The sequence below is a fragment of the Lytechinus pictus genome, chromosome 8, assembly GCF_037042905.1.
Source record: "Lytechinus pictus isolate F3 Inbred chromosome 8, Lp3.0, whole genome shotgun sequence".
In the NCBI taxonomy this organism is placed as follows: domain Eukaryota; kingdom Metazoa; phylum Echinodermata; class Echinoidea; order Temnopleuroida; family Toxopneustidae; genus Lytechinus; species Lytechinus pictus.
In genome coordinates, this window is record NC_087252.1 from 24,985,089 (window position 1) to 25,010,744 (window position 25,656).

The window sequence follows — 25,656 nt, forward strand, 5'->3', positions numbered from 1 at the left end:
TGATATATCCAACGCACAAGTAAAATCGCTTTCATTTTTTATGAAAATGAAAGTGGCATTTTGGGGGAATTTATATTACCTAATGTAAATATAAAAGCGGCTGCTCGTCAGTGACGTCACAAAATGAAAATTAAAAGGTATGACTCTCCGTTTTGCTTTGACAGAATCATCAAATCTTCATCTCTATGTTTCTTTATTTTTTAAAACCGATTATTACCTTTAATAAATTAAAAACTGTTCCGCACCCGCGCATTGCTAATAAGCTTAATTTGTGCAGGCCTTGGAAATAAAGGATCCGGGTTTGTGTGTGTGTGTGTGGGGGGGGGGGGTCTCCTGATCTGAGAGAATTCACCCATGCAGTACGTGCACACACAAATTAAAAAGGGGAGGGGGTAATTTGTTTGACTGGGTGAAACATTGGGTGGATTCAGACCCCACGGATCAGGTTAATCTTGGCCCCACTGCATCCCTGTTGAGATTGCGGTCATATAAATGTTACCTCGCACTATCTCATTTTATTTTTTTTTCTCTTCAGTTTTTTTAGGGGGGCCGGGGGGGGGGGGGGGGCAGGTAACTGCTTTTAAGTTCTTGCCCCAGTACTGGCCAGATTGCCGTTTTACCTCATGTTATTTCATTAAAAAAAAGCCTTTTCTTTAGTTTATTTTTATTGATTTATTGATTGACTGATTTATTTATTGATTTATTTATTCATTTATTTATTTATTTATTTATTTATTGATTTATTGATTGATTGATTGATTGATTGATTGATTTATTTATTTATTTATTTTATTCATTTATTTATTTATTGTTATAATTTTTTTTTGGGTATAACTGTTGCTTCTTTTGGGGTTAGAACCCCGACTTGTTCAATTGTTATTTGGGGAATCATGGAACATGACCGTATTACGTACCCCCCCCCCCCCCACAGGTTCCACGACTATATAGGGAGAACAGGTGAGGGACTGTATGCCAATATCAATCACACAATTTGGTTTTTGAAGGTCAACAATTTTCTCGCTTGCCTCACTTTCTCGGTAAATTTTGTTACACATGTCACATATTGGACCCCTCTTTTTGGCTCGTTATAACCCCCCCCCCCCTCGAAACTGCCCCTTGTCTTTGTCGAGTCTCTTCAAACCAGTCTTTGTCTTTTTTAAGGAGATTGGAACTCTGTCCGTTCCTTTTGATAACTTGAAAAGTGAAACGAAACAAAAGTGTAGGGAATCGGATGGTAGCTCCCCGCACGAGACACCCCCACCCCCCCCCCCCGAAGAGAGAGAGAGAGAGAGAGAGAAATCACGATATTTAGGGGGGGGGTGTGGTCGAAATTTAGCTCAATAATGCATGCAGTTTGCATTGGATCATGTGATATTGCTGCTGCGTGAATAGTACTGCTGCAATCGTCTAAGACATTTTTTCTTGTAAGTAATTTTTCTTTTCCTAGCAGTTTTGGGGTATAAAGTTTTTACATTGTATGGTTGCCTAGCCTATTTTTGCATGTGGTTCTATAGATTTCTATTTGTTTTTCATTGCTATAGATGATGAATGTTGGTGTTAATTTCCGAATCCGAGGTCGAACTTTTCTTTTTCGAGAGGAGGCAAGCCCACCGGTGTCCCACAGGAGCACATTCTGATCTCTACTTTGTCAGTGCGTGCGATTTCTTTTACACGCGAATGAGTTGTGTGAATCACGTTTTTGTGATGGATGTATCGTAATTGCACATGATCTGAATTTCAAGTTATTTCAATAGGAGTTGTAGATGTCGGGTGTGAGTGATTTATAGTCTGCTCTGTTGCTCTGCTCATTTCTTATTTAAAGACAGTGCAAGACAAATCCTGAGCCTTGCTCTTTTGTTTCTATATGTAAAATTTATCAAACCACTTTTTCTGCGTATCCACTGGATCTCGCAGTTCTCCAGGACTGGAGGAAATCAACAGAAGAAGAAGAAGAAGAAGGTGAGAAGTCAGCAGAATTAGCCTGGAGGCGTCTGGGGAGTAAAATTATTTTTACTATACGTAGGCTTACTCAGACTTACTCCCCATGCCTGGGGCTGGGCCTGGCACGGCAAGGCATTGCCGGCATTGCCATTGGGCCACACGAAGGAGAGTTTTTGGAGAAAACAATGTTGCTCCAAAATACTTGATTTGTTTAACTTGCTTATCACACAATTTTGTAAATGGAAAAGAAGATCATTTTCCCCCATTAGGCGCTCATAAAGGTTTTTTTACATGAAAAATAATACAAATAGTAAGAAAAATCATTGTAAGGAGATGAGCAGATACTCACCGATGATCTTGTCGCCATATTTCCTTCTTTGTTCGTAGCCTAGTTACAAGACCCGTATAAGAGAGGGCGACAATATCATGAGCAGTGCCAATTTAAAAAATAAAAAAAACTTCTATCGGCTGATGAATATCGTGAATTGTAAAATACTTGCATTAGCTCATAAATATTTATTGGCTAATGCAAGTAATACAATTCACGATTATCATCGGCCGATTGAATTCAAGGAGAGATTGAATGCATACAAGCTTCGGACTGACTCGGCTTCAACTTCAAACCAAATAAACAATGAGTCGTCCGACTAAAATAGGCGACTTTTGTCGTCGCGATTGGCGACCAGAACAAATTGAACAAGAGTGAAGAAAAAGAAATGCCGAGGCCAGCGCCAGTAAATCAAGTTCAACCAGGACAGAAAAAAATAATTAAGAGCAAAAGAATTTTTGAAAAAAAATCGGGCAAGCAGTTTTTTCTATCGGTCAAGCAAATTTTTTATCACTTGCCCAACAGGGCAAGTGATAAAGTGGTTTTTGTCTTCTATATTTTTGTCTTGTTGTCATGTTCATCTTTTCATACAAATTTAAAAAAAAATCTTTTTAAATCCAGAGCAACTACAGGGGCCACGGAACAGTTTTGAAAGTGTGTGTGTGTGGAGGGGGGGCTGACCATGCAAAAAACCACAATCAGATGGTAATTTGTATGTTATTGTACATGGTTTGGGAAAAAAGTGCGGGGGGGGGGGGGGCTGAAGCCCCTCCAGCCCCCTGGATCCGGGCCTCTGAACTAGTACTGATTTTCAGTATAAAGTACTGGTACTGAAAAATGAGAGGAATACTTTCATGCAAAATTACTAATTTCCTGTGAAAATTTCATCAAAATCGGATAACAAATAACGAAGTTATTGAATTTAAAGTTTATCAATATTTTATGAACACAGTTATATGCACATCATCATGAATATTCATTAGGTGGGCTGATAATGTCACATTCCCACTTTCCTTTTTCTTATGTTATTACATGGAATAATAAATGTTTCATTTTTTCATACATGTGTAAATGATGTGTATCCATTATGATGGAAAAAGTTGCGGCAATAAATAACTAATTAATCAGTTGTCCATCCATATGTTTTATTTCTTGGTAGACAAGTTTTGAATAAACCTAATTCATATAATATGATACAAAAGAACAAGTGGGGATATGACATCAGCCCAGCTAATGAATATATTCTAGTATGCCTAGAACTGTTTCACCAGAATAATACAAATCTTTAAAATTCAATAACTCTGTTATTTGTTATCGATTTCGATCAAATTTTCAGCATTTTGCTTTGTGAATTTTACTTAATTTATAGAGATATTAAATATCTCCAACCTGGACCATCACTATAAGGATCTCTTAATTTTTTTTTTTATACATTTCCAGAACTGAAGTTGAAGGAGTGATATCATTCCAACATGGATAAAGTAGCGGATAATGAAAAGGAGAGCAAGTATGGTTACGTCTTTGCTGTCTCTGGACCTGGTAAGCGTTTCTATAAAATTGATATCTGTTAGACTTTTCAGCAGTAATGATGAGTGCTTGAAGTAGTGGAATCATACTTTTTTACAGGAATACATGTGCATGTGATGTAAAAAGCTTGTAAGATGAAAAAGTTTCTGTTGCTGATGCTGAGCGATAGGCTGATGCTGCTGCTGCTGATGATGATGGTGATGATGATGATGATGATGGTGGTGATGATGATGATTGATGATGATCATCATCATCATGTTCTGGTGATGATCGATATGATAGCGATAATGATAATGACGATAGTGATGATGGTAATGCTGTAATTTGAAGGCATTGAATACTGAATAGTGGTTTTGATGTTGACAGTTCACAAACTACATTATGTACATGTACCTACATACATGTAGAAATGATACTTGACATCATTTTCCATTATCAAAATATGATGCAAATAAAAATGTAAGAAATCGATACTTATGCCCCACTTGTAAAAATGTCCTATCTTAAAAAAGAGACATGATGTCATACTGAAAAAGTGTTGCCTTTTTTCTCAATTATGTATTTAATTTGTCAGTATGAATTACTTTTCTCAATCAAAATTTTTTAATTTTTATTTTGGGGGGCTACTTTACACAACTTACTGCTTAAAAATCTGCAACATTGGATAAGCTTTAACGTTGCAATGAATGGGGATTACCAGGGTTCCCTGTGTAATTTTCCCCTGACTTTTCTATGAAGAATATCCATGATACGTGAACAGACATGCCAACTGCTTTATGTGTCCCTCTTTTTTAATACACCAATACCTTTTTTTGTTTTGTTATTTTGTTACTTTAAAAAAAATTTCCAATCATGGAGTATGTATTATACACAGCGCATGACCCTAGCGCCGGTCCGACGGTCCCAGACCGGTAAAAATCGCTGTCAGGCCAGTAACTTGTTGCATGAAAAGAACAAGTAAATTCTTGCCTAAGAGCACATCTGTTTAAAATGGTGAATTATCAAGTTTTCGAGTAGAGTCATTTCACATTTTTTTTCACTGATCTCACTACAACAGGCTGGCGATTGTTACGTTGAAACAAATTTTTAAAAATACTCTTTTTTGTTGTGTTTTTTTATTCCTAGCATTGACATTACTGAGATATATGTACAGTAGATTGTTAATTTCAAAAGATAAGAATCAAAATTATCACAGTCCTATAATTGTTTTACTTGTACTTTGCGGAAGGGGGGGGGGGGGCTCTGGTATATAGATTTCCCAAATTATTGCTAGGGAGTTTGGAAAACAGATGTTTGGAATATGATATCATGACCTGGAAATTGATTTCACACCTGTGTGCTTCAATCAGTAATACATGTACATGTGTGTTACATTGCCGGTACTTCATTTAGGGATGTTTGTTAGTACCTCTATGATGCATGATGTTGTGTACATGTATGTGTTTTATAGAGTCTGTTGGATTCAAGTATACATGTACGTATGACTGATGTAGTTGCTGGTAGATCTATAGGAAATAAGCTGTCTCTGTACTTATGATTTCCTGTGTTGGGTTTGGTGACGAGAAATGAAACATTATATAATCCACAGCTCTTACTCACATCCATTCAGTCCCACACATTCTTCTATGCAATTATATGTAATATATAGTGTGTATTGATTTTTATTTAAAAAAAAAAAAAAACAGTTTTTACAAATAGTATACACTATACCCCCCCCCTTCCATGAAAAAAAAACAGCGCCCTGATGAGAAATGAACATTTAATTTATATAATCTCATTTTAGACCAACATATCTTTTATGCAGCTAAAGATTTTTTTAAAATTCCTTTTAAGTTTTGGAAGATAGCCACCCCCCCCCCCCCCCCCGCGAAAAAAAATCAGTTGCCTTACGAGAAATGAAACATTATACACCGGTACATGTCTTATTCCCCTCCATTCAGACCCACATATTTGTTAATTAGTATTGAATCTGCTTTTGTATTTTCTTTTCACCTCTTTCAAATTATCATTCTTTCCGTAGGCCCCCCCATAAGAAATGTACGCGGTATACAGTACACTACAGAAAACACATGCACATGTACATAAACTACATTCAGGTATAATGTGTTGCAAACTTGCAGCACTAGTACACAGTTGGTTTTAGAAATAACAATGATGCTGTTCGGATGTGATGTTATTGTTATTACTGGACAGTTGATGTATGCAGGTATTGTGCTAGAATCAGTTTTATAATTTCTGATTGAAACAAGACAATTTTTTATGGTATTCTTCATGTAGTATGTTGTCCTGCTCTACAAATTTAAGATTTTTCCTTCTCATTTTTATTTAACTGAAAAAATATACAGATGATGCAATAGTTTTCTGCCCCAAAAACCTTGTATATAGTCCCATACATATCTATTTTTGTATGGTTCAGATTCTCATGCAAGAAGACGTTTTTCTGATACTGTATACATGTATCATGTACATGTAGGAGACACCTTTGCATTTTGTACAATTCTATAATAATTTTGACCCATGACCTTAATTTGATACTTAATTTTCTCTTTGTTTTCTTTTTATTTTCTCTTTATTTCTCTTTCTGATACAATAGTTTTCCGTCTCAATTATAAGTTTAGTCCCAAACATATATATTTTTGTATGGTTTGGATTCTAATGACAGTTTTTTTTATCTCCCTTACTCTCTTCCTCTCCCCTTCTCTCTCTCTCTCCCTCAATAATGATCACAGTGGTGACAGCAGAGCGTATGTCCGGTGCTGCTATGTACGAGCTGGTGCGCGTGGGACACAGTGAGCTGGTGGGAGAGATCATCAGATTGGAAGGCGATATGGCCACCATTCAGGTCTATGAGGAGACATGTATCCTTTCTCAGTTATTAACGAATGTAACTGTATATGTTTATGTATTAGGTAAAACTTATGTCCATTCAGGTCTATGAGGAGACTTGTATCCTTTCTCAGTTATAACAATGTAACTGTATATGTTTAGGTATTAGGTAAAAATTATGTCCATTCAGGTCTATGAGGAGACTTGTATCCTTTCTCAGTTAATGCAGAATGTAGTTTAGGTATTAGTAGAAATGATTACCATTCATGAATGCGCGTGACCCATCTTTCCCCACCCCCTCTCCCCTCCCCCAGTTAGACTAAGTACTATTTAGAAGAGCATTTCATCAACATTTTTCATTTGACAGGTTGTAGGATCTTACTTTCCCTGATTTTGATTGGATGCAAAGCACACTGCCTATTTAACTGTCCGATAAAACAGGACTTGTCAGATAAAATATCAGATGAGTTCATTCATGAAAAAAGCTTCATACTTTCTCAGTTATTACCAAATGTAGAGTAGCTGTTTATGTTTGGGTATTAGTAGAAGTAACTACCATTCGTACACATGACACCCCCCCCAACTTTATTAATGTCCATGTGGAGACATGTATGATCCTTTTCTCCCATACTTCCAGGGCTTCCTTTCACGAAGCTTTCCAGCACTGATAAGCTGTCATTCTCTGACAGTTACCATGGTAACAGAGACCTCTACTTCTCTGCCAATCAAGGTTAAAAGATTTCACTGAAATTGTCACTCAAGACCGAAAATTCATGCAATCACACCAGTCACTAATGTGGAAGGTATTTGATGGACTTATGTAAATTTTTGGGGAAGGTATATTTTCTTCTTTCTTCCCCAATGGCGAAACCATTTTATACAATAGGGCATCACATTTGTAGTTTTGCTCAATCAGTGGTTAAGCGTTTGAATCAGCCCCTCAAGTTTAAGTTCAAGTTTTATTTTAACCAATCAAATGAGACATATAACACAGTTTGACAAAAAATAATAAGACATGATAGGTTTGGGACCAGATAGAAGCAGAGCTTGTGAAAGGGGCCCCTTATATAGAACATTATAATGAGAATAAGCACGAATAATATATTCCTTAACAGTTTCTTGACCCCTCACAGCCGGTGTGAGCGTTGGTGACCCTGTGCTCCGGTCAGGCACCCCGCTGTCCGTCGAACTCGGACCGGGTATCCTCGACAACATCTTTGACGGAATCCAACGTCCCCTCCAGGACATCAACGACCTAACGCAGAGTATCTACATTCCTCGCGGTGTCAACGTCAAAGCACTCAGCCGCACCAAGAAGTGGGATTTCAAGCCATATCCAGGAATCAGGGTAGGTATACAGGGGAGCGGGCCATCAACATACTTTGTCGGACAAGTTGTTAGATCTGGGCCCCGTCTTACAAAGAGTGACGATTGATCCGATCAACCTCAACTATATGGAAATCCATCTAGGTCATATTTTTGTCTACAGGAAATTTGCAGAGCACACTGAATTATTGAGAAAAGAATGGATGTATGAAAATACATCATATCTAGATTATATTTTTAACAAAAATGCATTTTATATGTTGGCATTGCTGGCTTTCCATAGTTGCATTTATTGATCAGATCAATCGTAACTCTTTTTAAGACAGGGCCCAGATATGTTTCTTGATTATTATTGGCTAGTAAACTGTCTGACAAAGTCCTTTTATGAAATGCCCTCCAGATGGCTCTTTTTCATTTGGTCAACAAGAAGTTGGTGTTCTTGTCAGATAGTCCATTACCACATGTGCTCAACCCTTTAATAGTGTACGATTAATTTGGTCCAAATGCCGTTCGGTTTACACTGCACTTGGTCCAGAAACCAATTAGTCTATAGCCCAGCTGGTCTAATTTCCAGTTTATTTTATTTTTTTCTTTGTCAAGTAAAACTTAGGTACATTAACAGTTCATCTGATAACTAGTGGTGTTAGACCGAGTGGATACAACACAAAATGGGTATTTATAGCTTACTTAGACAAAATGGTAAATGGGCTGGTAAAGATTAAATCAAAATAGTTAGAAGACAAACACAGGATTTTTCCCTTAGAAATTGGATTTTTGAAACATGTAAGAATGATTATTTTGGTATGTTTTTCAGAATTTTAAAGAAAAATATTATACCTAAAAACAGGATGAAGAGAAACAAAGAATAGTATTTTTTCACAATTTGGTTGGCAGCTCTATGTGAAAACAAAAGGTCTGTGCCTGCAGACTAGCACTTATCTCTATGTGTGTGTGCACTTTCATTTCTGTTTGAACTTGAACTCTTCTTACATAATGTACATTAAAAAGAACATGTATTCCACAGACTGTTTTCCACGGACCAAAACCCTTCCTTTGACCTTTGCCCTGCTCTTGACCTTTAACCCCTGTACAGGTTGGCAGTCACATCACTGGTGGTGATTATTATGGGATGGTCCCTGAGAATACCTTGATTGAGCATCGTCTTATGCTACCGCCCAAGCAGAGAGGGACTGTCACATGGATAGCAGAGCCAGGCTACTATGACATTACAGTGAGTATGGCCGACTCAGCTGGTGTAACCAACCCCCCTGACCCCTACCCCCCCAAAAAAAAAAAACACACTAGCCACCAATTATTCTATTCTACCCTGTATTATACAAATAATAAATGTTTATGTGTGCAATGGACAGAATACTTCATGAGGTGACAGATGAAAAGATCCATTCACCGAGGCGTAGCCGAGTTGAATGGATCATTCATTTCATCTTTCACCGAATGAAGGAACATTCATTATTTGGTTTATATGACACTTAAAACTAGATTATTTTTCATAGGAAATTTATCAGTTTTGATGCAAAACAAGATCAGAGCTCGGTCTGTTGATTGTCGTACAATGCCTGCGTGCAATGGACAAAATCGTATGGATCCAAAATTGCACGGTTGATGACGTCATTGTAAGACGGTCCGAATGATCGATATCAAACAACCAATCAAATGCCAAGGATCCATCTTGGTGTCATATAAAGCTTGATATATACAGTATAGGCGGGGCAGATGGACGTCACATATACTTAACGTCAACAGCACTGACCTTAGTGCGATGAAAACAAAGTGCAAGAAACACAATGAAACAATGTCAGAAACAGCACTGAAAATTTCAGAAAGATTTGTAAACTTCCAGATAACAAAATGGGTAAGCTCAATGATTACGACATTCAGCACAAAGTATGAATGCGATGTTTGTGTATTATGCATTGTAGGCATGCCAAAACGCCACGCTGCTGTCCGGGGTTCTAGTGCATTGAGATTAAAAATGCTTGGATGTTCGCCCCGGCCTATATTGGGGAATTCTGTATTTTTTATACATCTACATAGGGGGGGGGGAAGCAGACTCCTATGGCATTACAGTGAGAATGGATGTGACTGAGGAGAGCCCTGTTGCATAAAATTTACCATTATGGTAACTTTGCCATCCAATGGTAACTAGCATGGAATCCTTAATTTTGATTGTCTGATGAGCATTGTTTCCATGGTAGTTACCATAAGGGCAATTCCATGAAATGATCTACCTTTTTGTACATCCGACCCCCATTTTTCTCAAATTTTACTTCACTTCAAGAACTGACCAAATCATGGTCCTTTGAGAGCATTACAAACTGTGAAAGGAACAAGAAACCAGAGACAGAAAATTTCATGAAGGTCCCACATACATGTATAGGGGACGGATATACATATTTTGTGGAATTGCCCATAATAGTATACAAATAATGAACATGTATGTGTGCAATGAGAAGAATATTTTCATTCGATGAAAGATGAAAAGTTCCATTCAAAGAGGCGTTAGCCGAGTTGAATGGAACTTTTCATCAGGCCTATTTCCAGCAAATTATAAAATAACAATAAATAGAAGTACATAACAAAATGTCTGCCAATCAAAAGAAAAAACAAATATTTTCTATGGCCAAATAAATAATAATAATAATAAAATTTCCTTTAGAGAAAAATTAAAATTATCTAAATCATGTATACTATTAATAGCTGACTGCATGGCATAGAAGTGCATTTCTAAGGATGGAAGAGGATTGTTTAAATGAGTGATCACCATATACTTTTGGAACAATGGGAATTAACCAGTGTGTTAGCTCAGTTTGTAGAGCGTCCGTCTCACAACCGGAAAGTCGGGAGTTCAAACCCCGGCCATGTCAGGCCAAAAGACGTAACAAGATGGGAGTTGCTGCTACCCTGTTTGGCGTTCAACATTGAAGGGATAGTGCCTCATCGATCTGGTGCTGCACAGCGGCTGCCGGGCCCATGATCAATTGGGCAAAACTAATTTTCGGAGTATCTCTATCTAACATTTGCATTTCGAACAATAAAATATGGATATTTTCAACAGAAAAAGACAACTTTTTGCTTGATCTTAAGAGTACAAGTGGGCTTATAAAGTTAATTGTTCCATCAAATTTAAATTGAAATGAATTTAAATCACTTTAAACAATCAAAAGGTCTAATGAACTATATTGATTCGACTTGAATCATGCTATATTATGTAGAGGTGTTGTGACTCAGTGGATAAGCCTGCGGACTTTGAACCACAAGGTCTGGGGTTCGAATCCCACCATAGCACTTGCTCCCTTTGGCAAGGCGTTATCTGCATTTGCCACTCTCCAATTGGGTGTAGTAAATGGGTACCCGGTAGGAAGGAATTAAGCGCCTGAATAGGTTAGCCGTGCTTTAGCCGGGGTAATAGTATGCAGCACTTAAAAACATTTGTATATAAAGCGCTCTATAATAATTGTTGCATATTATTATTTTTTTTTCTCTCAGGACGTCGTCTTGGAAACAGAGTTTGATGGACTCAAGACCAAACACACTATGCTTCAGGTGTGGCCTGTCCGTAACATCCGACCCGTCTCAGAGAAACTTCCTGCCAACTACCCCCTTCTTACTGGACAGAGGGTTCTAGATGCTCTATTCCCGTAAGTTGAATTTCATCTTTGTTCAAATAAATTTTTTGTTTGGGATTGGTTACAAAGTGCATGTGTTAAGGCGACCGCACACCTTACGATCAGTCTGCGACCCGATTTTGGAATAACACGTAGTAGAATTTGATGCTAATATTGAGACATGGAATATCTTACTGTGTAATGTTTGAAATCATTGTACGAATACCTATGTTCAAATCTGTGACTATGATATCATCCTTAGAATAAAAGCAAATTAATATCTAGTCGTAATGACGTCATAGCAGTCATACGATTGGCTACGATTTGAAACTAATTTGGCCTTTACTCCAAAATAAAAGCTTGCAATCTTTCAAAATGGTTATACTAGTATTCTTTCAATTAATTTCAACCTCTAATAAAATGATATGTTCCATTCATATTCTCAGAAAAATTAGCAAAATGCGATTTGTTCCAAAATCGGATCGCGAACAGTCGTAAGGTGTGCAGTGGCCTTTATGGGTATATGAATCTGACAATTAGAAAAAGCAAACATGTCCAAAAGTCTATAATCATCATTGTTATTACCATAATCATTATCGTTCTCATCATTATCCTGACCATTATCATCATTACCATCATTCTCATTATTCTCATCGTTATTAGCATTACCTTCATTGTCATCATCTTGAATATATTCCTTCACCACCACTACTATCATCATCATAATTCTCATTTTAATCTTTCTTACCATTATCTGTCACAAAAAGAATCATCCATATTTTTATACAATAGAAGAACACAAGTGAAGATGGCCTTGATACGTTTGGTTATTGGTTTTTCTAACCTATGTTGCCTATTTGAATCGATTCCCTTTCTAACAATTCTGCTCTTTCTCCCTAGATGTGTACAAGGTGGAACGACGGCTATCCCAGGAGCCTTCGGGTGCGGAAAGACTGTCATCTCCCAATCTCTGTCCAAGTATTCAAACAGTGATGTCATCGTCTATGTAGGATGCGGTGAACGTGGCAACGAGATGTCAGAAGTATTGAGAGATTTCCCCGAGGTAAGCTCCAAACTGATCACTCAACCACGACGTGCCCACGTCTCTTAGAAGCACATTGGGACATTTTTTTACATAATGTAATATTTGGTATACGGGAAATTATGATATCATTTATCTCATTTTCAAATCCCAAGATACATGTGTATATAAACCTAGGTGCAGTGTAAACAGAGTTCATTGATGTAATTTAATCTCTGACTTTTTTACATCATCAGCACGAATCAAATTGAATTTGGTATTTTGAAGCTTTTGAAGCTTTTAATCATCCATTATTATTATATCAAGTCTTCCTTATATGGAAATGTTTTTTGTGCTACCTTGAAATATTTACATATGAAAGTGAACTCAATCTGAAATGATACTTTATTTTTGTTAAGTATATGCATATAGTTGAAAGTTGTTGTTTTTTTGTATGCAAAGTGGTTGTGAAAATTGACTGAAATTGACTAGAATGTTGGTAATTTTGTCCAGTATTGACAAATATCTGTCTCTTATTCACTTCACTAGCTCACAGTAGAGATCGGCGGGAAGACAGAATCTATTATGAAGAGAACTACGCTGGTAGCTAACACATCAAACATGCCTGTAGCTGCTAGAGAAGCGTCCATTTACACAGGTATGAACACACCCAGATATGTGACTATCACTGTTAGTGCATTATAAGTGTTACCATAAATAGTAAATTTTATGCATTAGGGCTCTGGAAATTTGATGTTACAAAGCAGTGTTTAATATTAAGAAGAATGTATCAGCTAAAATGATAATATTCAGTTCAGTTCATTTATTTTCCTCTTTCAGTCTTTTCATATTTACAATGATTGTTCAGTTTACACAACAAGCTTGAAGGTTGAAGGCCCGCTTCTGTAAGAACATCATATAAATCATAGTAAAACATGAAATTAAAAAGATAAAATAAAGACATATGAACACATAAATAAATAGATAGATAAAGATATATAAGAATGAATAAAACTAACTAAATAAAATATATATATTAATAAAATTCCAATAGTTTAAAATATAAATCTGTATTGATTTGTTTTATCCTTAGGTGTGACGTTGTCAGAGTATTTCCGTGATCAGGGATACAACGTCTCCATGATGGCAGACTCGACATCCAGGTGGGCTGAAGCTCTTCGTGAGATCTCGGGTCGTCTGGCTGAAATGCCCGCTGGTAAGTTCATCTATCAAATCATTCCCAAAACAGCTGCTTCTTCTGTAACCCCTCTCCCTTCCTCCTCATTTTTCTGTCTCACTCTCTTTTTCCCTCTATCTATCCTCATCGTTCCCATTTAGGAAAAAGCATATTAACTTTTTTCTTAGTTGTCGTAGAATGATCTCATTCGTTGCTTTGTTGTTGGTATCGTCGTTTTCGTCCTCCACCCCTCCTGCTTTCTTGTTATATTCAGATTAGGAATATGTTATGATTAAAATTTTGTGATTTATCTATTTCTAAGTTCTTGTTCTTTGTATATCTCTCTACCCACCCTCCCACTCTCTCTCTACCTTTTTTTCTTTCTCTGTCTTCCTCTCAATATGATAGTTGTTTTGCAGACAGGACTGCCCATAACATCACTATTTAACACTTGCTCTACCGACAATTGCTCTGCTCTAAATTCCACACACTAATCAAATGACTAACTTCAACCCTGGATTTAACACTATACCCTACCCTAAACCTAACATAAAAAACCCTATTGCAACCCTAAACCCAACCCTTAGTCTTAGACGAAATAAGCCCGTGTCAATCGTTGCAGAAGCAAATGTCACGTCACCATTTAATTTGTTGAATCCTGATTGCTTTGATTCCCACATGCTTTGTACAGAGCACATGTGGTTCCAGTAGGCAATGGGTTAACCTGTTGACTCCTGATTCCTTTGATTCCCACTTGCATTGTACAGTGACCATCTGGTTCCAGTAGGCAAAGAGTTAATCCCGTTGACCTTTGAATTCTGTGAATCCCTCATGCATTGTAAAGAGACCGTCTGGTTCTAGTAGGCAATACACCTGTAGGTTAACCTGTTGACTACTGAATTCAGTGATTCCCACTTGCATTGTACAAAGACCATCTGGTTCCAGTAGGCAATGGGTTAACCTGGTAACTACTAAATTCTGTAATTCCCACATGCATTTTACAGGGACCATCTGGTCCTGTAGACACCGAGGTAAAAGTTATAACACAGTAGGGTCTGTAGCTGTCTCTGATTCCAAGCGCAAGGCTCATTGCCTACCTGGGCCCTATCTTACAAAGAGTTGCCATTGATCCGATCAACCTCAACTATGGACGGCCAGCAACGTCAACATTTAAAATGCAAATTTGTTCAAAATATATTTTCTAGATATGATGTATATTCATACATTCATCGTTCTGTTGAAGATTCAATGTGATTTTCTTTGTTTACTAAGGAGATTTTTTTGTAGAAAAAATTATGGTATGGGTGGGTTTCCATGGAGTTAAGATTGATTGGATCAATCGCAACTCTTTGTAAGAGGGGCCCCTGTTGTACTCTCTCATTCTCGCTAGTCTGCCGTGCAAACCCTTCACTCGAGTTTAAGTGGTCTGAATACGCAACCTACAATTACTTGTGTACTGAAGGTCCTCTCGAAACAGTAAGTTTTATATGTGCTAGTGTTTTGTGAAGACCCGCTCTTTGATAAAACTTTCAATCAGGGTCTGTGCATGCAGACTACATTCTCGCCTTGTGTTTATTATACTAAACCTGTACATTCGTTCAATGTTCTGTTACCAGACAGTGGTTATCCAGCTTATCTAGGAGCCCGTCTAGCTTCTTTCTACGAGAGAGCCGGTAGAGTCAAATGTCTTGGGAACCCTAGCAGAGAGGGCAGCGTCAGCATCGTTGGAGCGTAAGTTTTTCACCCTAAATAATCCTTCTGCCTTCAGTCAGCAACCCTCGTAATGAAAGTCATACCAACACCAATAAGTCTGTATTGTGTACAGATGTTGTGGCTCAGTGGATAAGTCTCTGGACTTTGAACCACAGTGTCCAGGGTTCAAATCCCGTCCTTTGGCAAGGCATTTGTCTGCATTTGCCACTCTCCACTCTCTCCACCCGGTAGGAAGGAATACTTTGAAAAAGGGCTGTGGAAAACTGACAATCATGGCAATGTTTAAGCTTATCCAATGTTGCAGATTTTACCCAGTAGGTCATGGACCGTAGCCCCTAAGAGCAAAAAAAATAATAATTTGTCCAATACCCTGATTGGAGTTTCTACGTTATACCCAGTGCAGTTATTTGAAAAAATATTTTGTGTTATCTCTTTTATTTCAAACAATGTTCCTTGACAGTAACAGTGATCTTTTCATTCTTTCTGCAGTGTGTCGCCCCCTGGTGGTGACTTCTCTGACCCTGTGACCTCCGCAACCCTCGGTATCGTCCAGGTGTTCTGGGGACTGGACAAGAAGCTTGCCCAGCGTAAACATTTCCCATCCATCAACTGGCTCATCAGCTATTCCAAGTACATGAGGGCGCTAGACGATTTCTACGACAAGAATTATGCAGAGTTCGTACCGCTCAGGACAAAGGTCAGTATGCTTTTAATTCAAGGGAGGCGTAGTGGGAAGAGTAAAGAAAAAAGATTAGGGAATGCTGAAATGGGATTTTAGAGCCAATTCAATGTTAGTAAATGTTCCCTTCCTCCAAAGCCCCTGTCACTATTTTGATTAATTACTCAATGAATGAATCAGTGAAGATGTGAAAGACGTAAAATGAAAAAAATTGCTAGATTTTGCAATTTAATACTTTTTGGATCGGGTACAGAAACCCAGTCCCCCCCACCAGAAGGTATTTTTGTTCATGTACATATCCACTTATGAAGCATACAATGGGCTGAACTTTCAGATATGAATCTGTATTTGTAGCTTTTTGATATATAATATCACCAATGTTTTAAGATAAGTGCTCAAATGGCTCTCCTTAAATGAGAAAGAAAAAAAAAATCATTACCATGAGAGGGCACTAGATATAAAAACCAACAATTATTTATCCTTTTAGGTGAGGGAGATTCTGCAAGAAGAGGAAGAATTGTCTGAAATCGTACAGCTGGTAGGAAAGGGCTCCCTCGCCGAGTCCGACAAGATCACCCTCGAGATTGCCAAACTACTCAAGGATGACTTCCTTCAACAGAACGGCTACTCTCCGTACGATAGGTGAGCCCCTTGAAGTGCTAATGATATAGTCACACCAATGAAACTGACTCAAAACCGACCGATGATCTGCCATTTGAAACATATGGTGGTGGTGGTGCTTTTTACCTAAGAAAGCATGAATGCTTATAAGCAAGCAACCAGAGGACCGTGAGCGTAAAGTCCTCTCCGAGGGACTTTGTAATGAGGATAAATGCTTTACCAAAGGGCACCAGCGCACCAAGTGGGAATCGAACCCGGGTCACCAGAATCCGAAACCCCCGCTCGACCGACCGAGCTATCGTGCCTCCTCATTAAACTGTCTTTGAGAATATTTAAACACTGTCAGCTATTTGTCTTGCTGATATATTCAAATCAGTTATATCATAAAAACAATCTTTTGAAAAAAGGAACATGCGTCACAGCCTAAGCTGAATTAAATGTGTGTACTATGTATATAAACTCTTAATTTTGTATTAAGTTGTGCAGAGCTGCCAACTAGTCCGTTTTTGGCGTATTTATATATGTCTCTATTTTATAAAACTTTCACAAATATGGTTATTGGATCAATGTTATTTTAGGTACCTTTTTTTTTTCAATCATTTTGTTAAAACCAGGGTGAGATATGCATATGTTTCAACGTTTTTTTTTTTTTCATCTGCAAGAGCAGTGCGCATTTTAGCTTGCATGCAGCTTGAGCGCCGCGATGAGCGAGTGCGCCACGCATTTGATTATGAAATACACTTTTTTGGGGAAAAATACATTTTTTTTTTAAATCACAGAATACAGTTTTTCATTCCCAGAGGTTGGCAGGTCTGCACTAAGATCCGACTGCATCAAGTTGCCCAATCCCATCTCGGTGCAATTGCATCGCAGACAAGCGCACACATTACAACAGCTATGCGGCAGCACGCTACATCTCATGACGCCTTTATTTTTGCACGTATGTTGTCTGCGCTGCATAAGCGCAGCAAAGTGGCCATGACGTCATCTAGGACAAATCTGATTGCCTTAAATTGGCAAAATCGCAGAAAGATTTGACATGTCAAATGTCTGAGATTTGGTCTGCGATCCTACTGCAACAAAGCGGGTCCCAGTTGCCGTGCGTTGCATGTTGGCGCGCACTGTGATTTTGTTGCAATTGGATCTTGGTGCAGTCGCGTCGCATAGTGTGCGCTGGGCTTAAGAGAATTACCGATGGTTATATAATCTTTTTTGCAACCTCTTTGTTCATTTTGTACACCGTCAGGTACTGTCCATTCTACAAGACTGTCGGTATGCTCAGCAACATCGTAGCGTTCTATGACATGGCCAGGCATGCGGTAGAGAGCACGGCACAAAGCGAGAACAAGATCACGTACGCTATCATCAGGGAGAATATGGGCGACATCATGTACAAGCTTTCATCAATGAAATTCAAGGTAAGATAAGGATAATAATTATAATATTCAGTTCTTGTGTAACACATATCTTCTACCATTTAACATCTGCTCTGTAGGTGCTTCCAAGGACGTGGGATAGCAAGAGGACTCGCGAGTCGCTTTCACCACGTTGCAGGCCATTAGATCGCTAATCTGGGCTCAGCGAACAAAAAACCCCAACAACGAGTGTGGGGTACCTTGCCATCGCTTCTGCTTTGTTTTTCGCTGTGAGCCCAGCCTTGCCTGTGCATGTGAGCTTTGTCGAATGCTCATGTGACGCACCTTTGAACACAGTACCGATAAGAGTGTGTGTAGAGATTTAGCTAGCTATATATGGAACGTGAAGAAAACGCTGAGTCTGCTTTTTTTTTAAGAGAGCGGTGTGCCTTTGTTTACTGATTTTAGCAATATGAGGTCTACTGTTATGCAGGACTCGACATTAGCAGTTGCTTGGGGCAACCAAAAAGAGAGTCGTGGCCCAGTTGGGCTACCAAAGTTTTGATAAATTGTAATGTTTTCTATTGTTTTAGGGCCACCATATTTGCTTTGCGGGCCACCAAAAATATGAAATTTATGATTTTTGTGGACTAATCAGGCCACCATGAAAAAAGTTAGTGTCGAGCCTTGTTTTATGGATGCTGAGGACCTTTTGTATGTCATTTGCAGATTTGCCCCTAGCAGATGTCTCTTTTGTCGTGGTTCGTGTCAGTGCGACTTGTAATCGACTGCAGGCTGCAAATTTCGGTCGCAGGCGAAAATTAATCTCGGTAGTCCGACGAACACATAAGATGTATGAAGTTTCCGTACGAGTGAATGGGGCTTACAGAAATCACGTATTCCACGACTTGAGGGCCTCTTTAATACCCTGACGTAGGCCATGCTGAAATTATGGAAAGCCAATAAATGTTGAAATTTTTCTGCACACTGTATGTATCTTATGTCGTCTGTGCTCTCTCATTATTCCACAGTGGAAAAACTGATTCAGCTTAATCATTCCCAGACAGTTATAAATGATTTGAATAACAGATAGGCTGATAAATCAAACCTGTACTGTTAGAAATTTGTGACACAATTGGCTATCCATAGTCAAATCAAACTTTAAGACAAGAGTTTATATTAAACCCGAGTTCAGAATACGGGCCATACATGTAATCTTAGTGAAACAACTCTCTCTGGTGACACTACAATGTTAATTATCCTTTTCATCTGTCTTATTTCTAGGACCCTGTCAAGGACGGTGAAGCCAAAATCAAGCAAGACTTTGCAGAGTTATTAGATGAAATGCAACAAGGGTTCAGGAACCTAGAAGACTTTTAATCCATATAGCCAATATATAAATAGCCATAGTTATAATCCTATATAATCAATGTCCAGTCCCATGCATAGCATTTGATGTCGGTGGTGGAATGTCTCGAGTACACACTTAACCATGCCAATTTGTTTTTTTTTATCTGTTGTCTATTTTGGATGGAACTCTGTTTCATATCGTGCAATGGGCCCTTTTTGGAAAACCGAGGCCATTTTTCAGAGAAACAGAAACTTGATTATGAATTGAGCAGTATTTTGTAATTTTTGTGTTGTGTTTATTCTAGAGATAATATGATGCAAAGCGACTTTGTGCTTTCTATTTCAGATCGGCCAAAGATTTTTCAGTGTCAAATTAAAGATTTTCATCATTTCAACAACAAAGTTGTGTATTGCTCATCAGCATAAATCTATTTTTAAACTGCTGATGTGGTAGTCAACTAATGACAATATAGAATTCATGCTTTTCTTGTTAATCCCTTTAAAATCTTTATTTTAAAGAGAGAAAAAAATCAGTTTACTTTTGAAATTTGAGAGGGAGTTTGTGACATCAGCAATTCATGTGGTTGGATATACAGTGCATCCCAGAAAGAAAAAATGAAACCATAAATTCCTGGCATATTTTTTCCAACATTGCACAGTAAAAGAATTGAAATAATTAATTTGATAAGTGATTCATTCCTTTTTGTTGACAAATTGGCAACATTAGGCAACAGGTATATATTTAAATTATCTTATCGTGTGGTTTCAAGTCAAAACAGTGAAATCACTTTTACGAAATAAGTGTCAAATCTAAAGATTAGGATTTGAATATCAGAAAAAAAGGAGTCCTTTTTTTTGTCTGGGATACACTGTATTGTTAAGAACTGAGCAAGAGTGAGTCTAAACAAAAGATAAACCAATTACATAAACTTGTAATTGAAAAATAATCAATTTGAAGAAACAGATATGTCTTTTTATCTAATCGCATGAATCTATCTAGTCTTGCTATTTACTTTATGACTCTAAAAGATATTTTTTTTAAATCACTCCTTCGACTGAAATGTATCCTACTCTTTTGCTATAGTTGCACTCGCGAAACCGACTCCAGACCGACAAAAAGAATATTATGTTATTATCAATGGCCGACCATCAATCAGTTTGGAGTCTGTTTTGTACATGTGCCTGTAGCATTATATATTATGTAATGCATACAAACTGTGGTTCGGTATTTGACATCTTTATTATGTGAAACGTTATTTTCTGTACTTGTTTTTTCGTTTTTTTCCATTTCATGTTGTGTTCAGACATTCCAGAATAATGATGAATGATTGAAATCAGTACTGTATCATTGTAAAAAAAAATAATAATCACTTGTTGGAATGCTCCCCAGGAAGTGGAGAGAGTGCATCCATCGTGCTTGGGCAAGCCAGGATGCCATTCCCGGGGTTATAATAAAGCTGTAAAGCTCTTAATAGCGATGATGGTTGTACCAAAAAAGCGCATACACGTAAAAGGGTAATATTATGATTATTGATAGGGATTGATCTGTGTGTGGTATGACCACACCGTGTAGTACCAAGTTGTAGATGTCTATTACATTTACATTTGATACATGTACATGTATGTAATGCAAATGTAACGTACATCTCTATAATGTATGTAGTGTACATGTACACAAATTACATATATAGGTTAGATTAGATGTAGAAGTGGTCATCAAATGTCCTTTTACAATGATAATGTTCTTTTGATCACCACGGTTACCATAATTAATTGAGGTGTATGGCTTAGGAACCATATGAATCTGCTAGTTGAATTGTCCCACGACAGCCATGGGTTGCTGACATGAAAGGAACAATTAATCCCTGGTATTTTCCAGCACCGTCTTAAAAGTTTGCTGTCAGCAAGAATTTCAATGCAGCTCATTTAAAAATGAAGAGAAGAGCTCCGCGATTTGAAACCTCAGTGAATGATATTCTTCATTATTATACTTGGTGGTGTAATTAGCAGTTATCACTCATTTCATCAGAATTTGATTAATAGCGCTCTACAATAATGCAGTATAGCTTGTTATCCCCTCGTCCTTTTCAACGTTTGTAACACATTCCAATGGGACAATAGAATGGCCTGTTTTCTTTCTGATATTGGTTGTTGATTAGACTTAAAGAAAAAAACAAGACAAAGAAATAAGATATTACTGTTTCTTCAGGAGCTGTCATTCCGCATACCAGGGTCCCGTAACAAAGGTTAGGGATCAATCGTAAACTTCATTTTTGCGATTAATCGTACATTGCAGTCCATGCAATCAGTTGTTAAACAATGTTCTACGATCATTGCTAGGCTTCTTGTTACGGGGTCCTTGACACTTTGGAGGCAAGATAGCTCAGTCGGTAGAGCGGGGGACTCGTATTCCGGTGACCCGGGTTCGATTCCCACTTGATGCGCTGGTGCCCTTTGGTAAGGCATTAATCCTCAGAACCAGGTCCTTCGGAGAGGACCTTAAGCCGTCGGTCCTCTGGTTGCTTGCCTACAAGCATTCATGCTTTCTTAGCAATCAGGTAAAAAAATCACCACCAATACCAACTTCAGCTAGCGTATGCCGATGTACTGTACTTGTGGCCAGTCGTTTTGTCCTATGATCCCATCTTGTGATATGAATGAAGCCTTCGATTCTTGATGTATTCTTTATATTTCATTTTGAGATCACTGCAAATATCAGAAATGTTATTTCCTTGTATGAAGAATCATTTGAGTAGTTAACAGAAGGCAATTCCTTGTATCAGGGCCCCGTCTTACAAAGAGTTAAGATTGATCCAATCAATCGTAACTCTATGGAAATCCATCCGTATCATAATTTTTTCTACAGGAAATTTGCAAAATGTTCTCTGTAAACAAAGGAGAACACACCGAACTGTCAAGAAATCAATGAATTTATGGATATACATTCATATCTATCTAGAATGTTTTTAACAAACATGCTTTTTATATGTTGACTTTGCTGGCTTTCCATAGATGCGATTGATCGGATCAATCGCAACTCTTTGTAAGACGTCCCCAGGAAATGGGAAGAAGGAAACGTAAGTCAGCATACGCTAGCTAAAACGTTCAGGTACCAACAGCCTCTTTAAATAATCACAAATGAACTTTCCCCTCTCCATACACTATCCATCCCTTATATTCTGTATGAAAACAGTTGTACATCTAGCATTTACTGTAGGTAGGAGGCAACTCTGTTTATCAAATAACATGCAACTATTGGACTATTGACCTATGTCACGTTTTAGATGAAAATTGTATTTTTCTCAATTCATTACTTAAATATACTTGTATACACAACAAAATAGGTTCAGATTGTAAACTATTGGCCCTAGTACATTGGTGCTCAAGATCTTGTTAAGTGTAGTGATTGTTTTAGATGTTTAAATCCTTTATTTTAGAAACTATGGAACAAAGGCCGAGTTATGTTTCTCGAGGAGGGTAAAAAGAAATATTTAGCAATACTGAATGTTGGTTGTACTGTATGTGTGGAACCTAAGTGGATATTTATGGATATTTCCATTTTTGTTGTTTTTTCTCTGATTCTTCTAAAGGCTATAACTGATTTAATTTTCACCTGGTGGGCGTTTCATAAAGCTGCTCATAAAGTTATGCAAGACTTAACGACTGAAACATGTTCTTAGGTGCTAAGTCAACTACACAGGTGTATGTCATATAGCACAAGAAACGGTCACCAGTCGTGCGTATAACTTACAAACGGCTTTATGAAACGCCCACCCGACGCGACTATTTACTCCTATGCCGTGGCCTAATATTGATAATCCACTGCAATAACATTATTTCATCTTGAATCTGTTTTTTTTTTATTTGACGACACAAACTTAAATCTTAATTCCACTCTTTTTAACAAGATGTATCCACAGTTTAACATTGGCACAGGAATATGCTAAAAAATATTATCTGACCCTCAGATGAACATTGCAATACATATTTAAAGCTAAAATTAGACCTTGAAATCCCTGAAATGTCTGTTCCCATCCAAAATAAGGTTACGCTTACAGTGTCGAATTCATGGACCCAGGTCATACACAATGCAGTATTTGACTTCCCTACATTGTACAACAAGTAATCAATTATACAATACATGTAGCTAATTAGAAATTTGTCCCACACACTGACATTACATTGTGTAATTAGCCTCTCTTGTGTAATGACACATGCGTCTTAATGAGTCGACACTTGAGAGAGTGCAATCAGCCTAAATTGCATTTGCATATGCGACAACACTCAAGCAATTTGGATATTACAAGGAGAATGCCATAAGGAGATCTAGGCTCATTCATGATAATTGCACAATGGAAGTCTTATACAATACTACAGTATATGTATATACAGCACTGTTATATTAGTCTGCTGTGCAAACCTTCACTCGAGTTAAGGGTCTGAATGTGCAGCCTACTCATGCCTTGTGTACTGTAGGCCCTGAAACAGCAAGTTTTGTATGTGCTAGTCTTTGCGTGGAGACACACTTGTTGATCAAAGTTTCAATAGGGGTCTGCGCCTGCAGACTACTGCTTTATTGCTGCATTATTTTGCAGATCTGGGGCTCGTTTCATAAAGAGTTACAACTGTTGTAACTTTGCCATTATGGCGACTACCATGGTAACCTTGATTGTGATCAATAATAGTGACCATAATAGCAAAGTTACAATCACTGGCGTAAAATCAAGCTGTGAACCTATTGTTCGGGAGGGGGGGGTGAACTATTGTTTCACCCCCCCCCCCCCCCCCACTTGAATAGTATGACATCAATGATTTATGCTCATGGTTACAATAATTATAACTCTTACTGAAATGGGCCCAAGGATTTATTAGATGAAAAGTACAAAGACCAAGGCTCTCTGACTCTTAATTGCCCATTATGATAATTATGCAAATCACATGCAAATCTCCTCACTGATATGGCTTCATTAAATCTCTCAACTAATGGGATGGGGTTCTGTCAATAGAGCCTTCTATTTATGTTTTGTTTATGCCTGTTGACTACTGTATTTAGTCATTCGAAGCCTTTTTACATGGATCATATGGGGCCCATTTCATAAAAGATGTTACAGTGACAAATTGACAACAGTTTAAGGCTACTGAAATCATTTAATTTGATTGGTTGAACTTGTTATGTAATAGTGGCATTTGTTACCATTACAAGTCCTTATGAAATCCGACCCTGGTTAAGGTAGTAGGCAACAGGTTAAATAAATTGATCATAAAATATTACCCATGGAGGGAGCCATGTCTACAAAATTTTCAACCAAAATATCAAGATGCAAAGCTCCCTACATAGAAAATCTTTTCTAGCCTTTGTTTTTTTCTCAGTATATTTCAGTATGGATGAGAAATAATTATCAAATACCCTTCTTTTGCTTCCCTTTATGTAATTCATGAATATTACAATTGTTTCTATTCTTTTTCAGTTTAATTTAATATTAGTGACATTTTTTTTTTGGTTATGTACGAGCTTGAAACATTGTGATCCTTAGTTTTAATGTTGTATGAAAACATCTTTTCTTCTTGAGAACATCTTCCTTTCTATGTGTTATAATTATATTCAATGTTTTATTATATCTTGTAATATCCCTTGGGTATGGATGTGATGAATATTGTCAGCATTTTGAGATGTAAAATTGTAGGGAAATGGAATATATAATAGAAGATGTATATAAATAAATAGTGAAACATGTAATAACAAATGTGTATTGGTCTGTATTGCAATGTATTGTTTGTTGGAATCCGCTCATTTCCAAATGCAGTAGTTAGGGTGATGTTTGGGTTTAAGTACTCGTGTGGTCCACAAGCAGTTGGTCTGCTTTTCAGATCCAGTATTACATGTGGTAAACTGCCAATTCGTCTATTGCCAACTCGTCCAATCATCGCATGGTCTAACTTAATTTAGTCTAATGCCATTCTGTCCATCCACATTTTGTCTAACAGCCATTTGGTCCAATAATCACTTTTCTATTCACCAGTTTGCCTCGTAACCAGTTGGTCTAATTACCCATTTTCTTTTCATTTTGTCCAATTAACACTTAGTCCAATTAGACCAAATGGTATATGGACTACATAAAATGGCTATTGGACCAACTGTTAATTAGACAAAATGGTGATTGGATGA

The 25,656-nt window shown here is 37.6% G+C and overlaps 1 protein-coding gene across 2 annotated transcripts; it reads left to right on the plus strand.

The window, feature by feature from the left end:
- The first annotated feature begins 1,338 nt into the window (after positions 1–1,338).
- On the plus strand, positions 1,339–25,234 carry LOC129266190 (V-type proton ATPase catalytic subunit A). 2 transcript variants are annotated; one of them, XM_064103837.1, is made up of 14 exons: positions 1,339–1,424; positions 3,710–3,808; positions 6,526–6,654; positions 7,756–7,970; positions 9,042–9,179; positions 11,456–11,607; positions 12,475–12,637; positions 13,145–13,253; positions 13,689–13,811; positions 15,389–15,503; positions 15,975–16,182; positions 16,652–16,806; positions 18,032–18,203; positions 19,425–25,234. In XM_064103837.1, the coding sequence occupies exons 2-14, from the start codon at positions 3,742–3,744 to the stop codon at positions 19,518–19,520; spliced, it is 1,842 nt and encodes a 613-aa protein (XP_063959907.1). In that variant the 5' UTR covers positions 1,339–1,424; positions 3,710–3,741; the 3' UTR covers positions 19,521–25,234. The 2 variants fall into 2 exon arrangements, with proteins under 2 accessions (XP_063959907.1, XP_063959908.1); XM_064103838.1 differs by lacking the exon at positions 1,339–1,424 and adding an exon at positions 1,943–1,959.
- Positions 25,235–25,656: the final 422 nt, after the last annotated feature.

Coding starts and splice junctions, on each gene's coding strand:
- LOC129266190 (XM_064103837.1), top strand. CDS start 3,742: ATGGATAAAGTAGCGGATAATGAAAAGGAGAGCAAGTATGGTTACGTC. Junction 13,812..15,388: donor TCTGGCTGAAATGCCCGCTG/GTAAGTTCATCT, acceptor TTCTGTTACCAG/ACAGTGGTTATCCAGCTTAT. Junction 15,504..15,974: donor AGCGTCAGCATCGTTGGAGC/GTAAGTTTTTCA, acceptor TTCTTTCTGCAG/TGTGTCGCCCCCTGGTGGTG.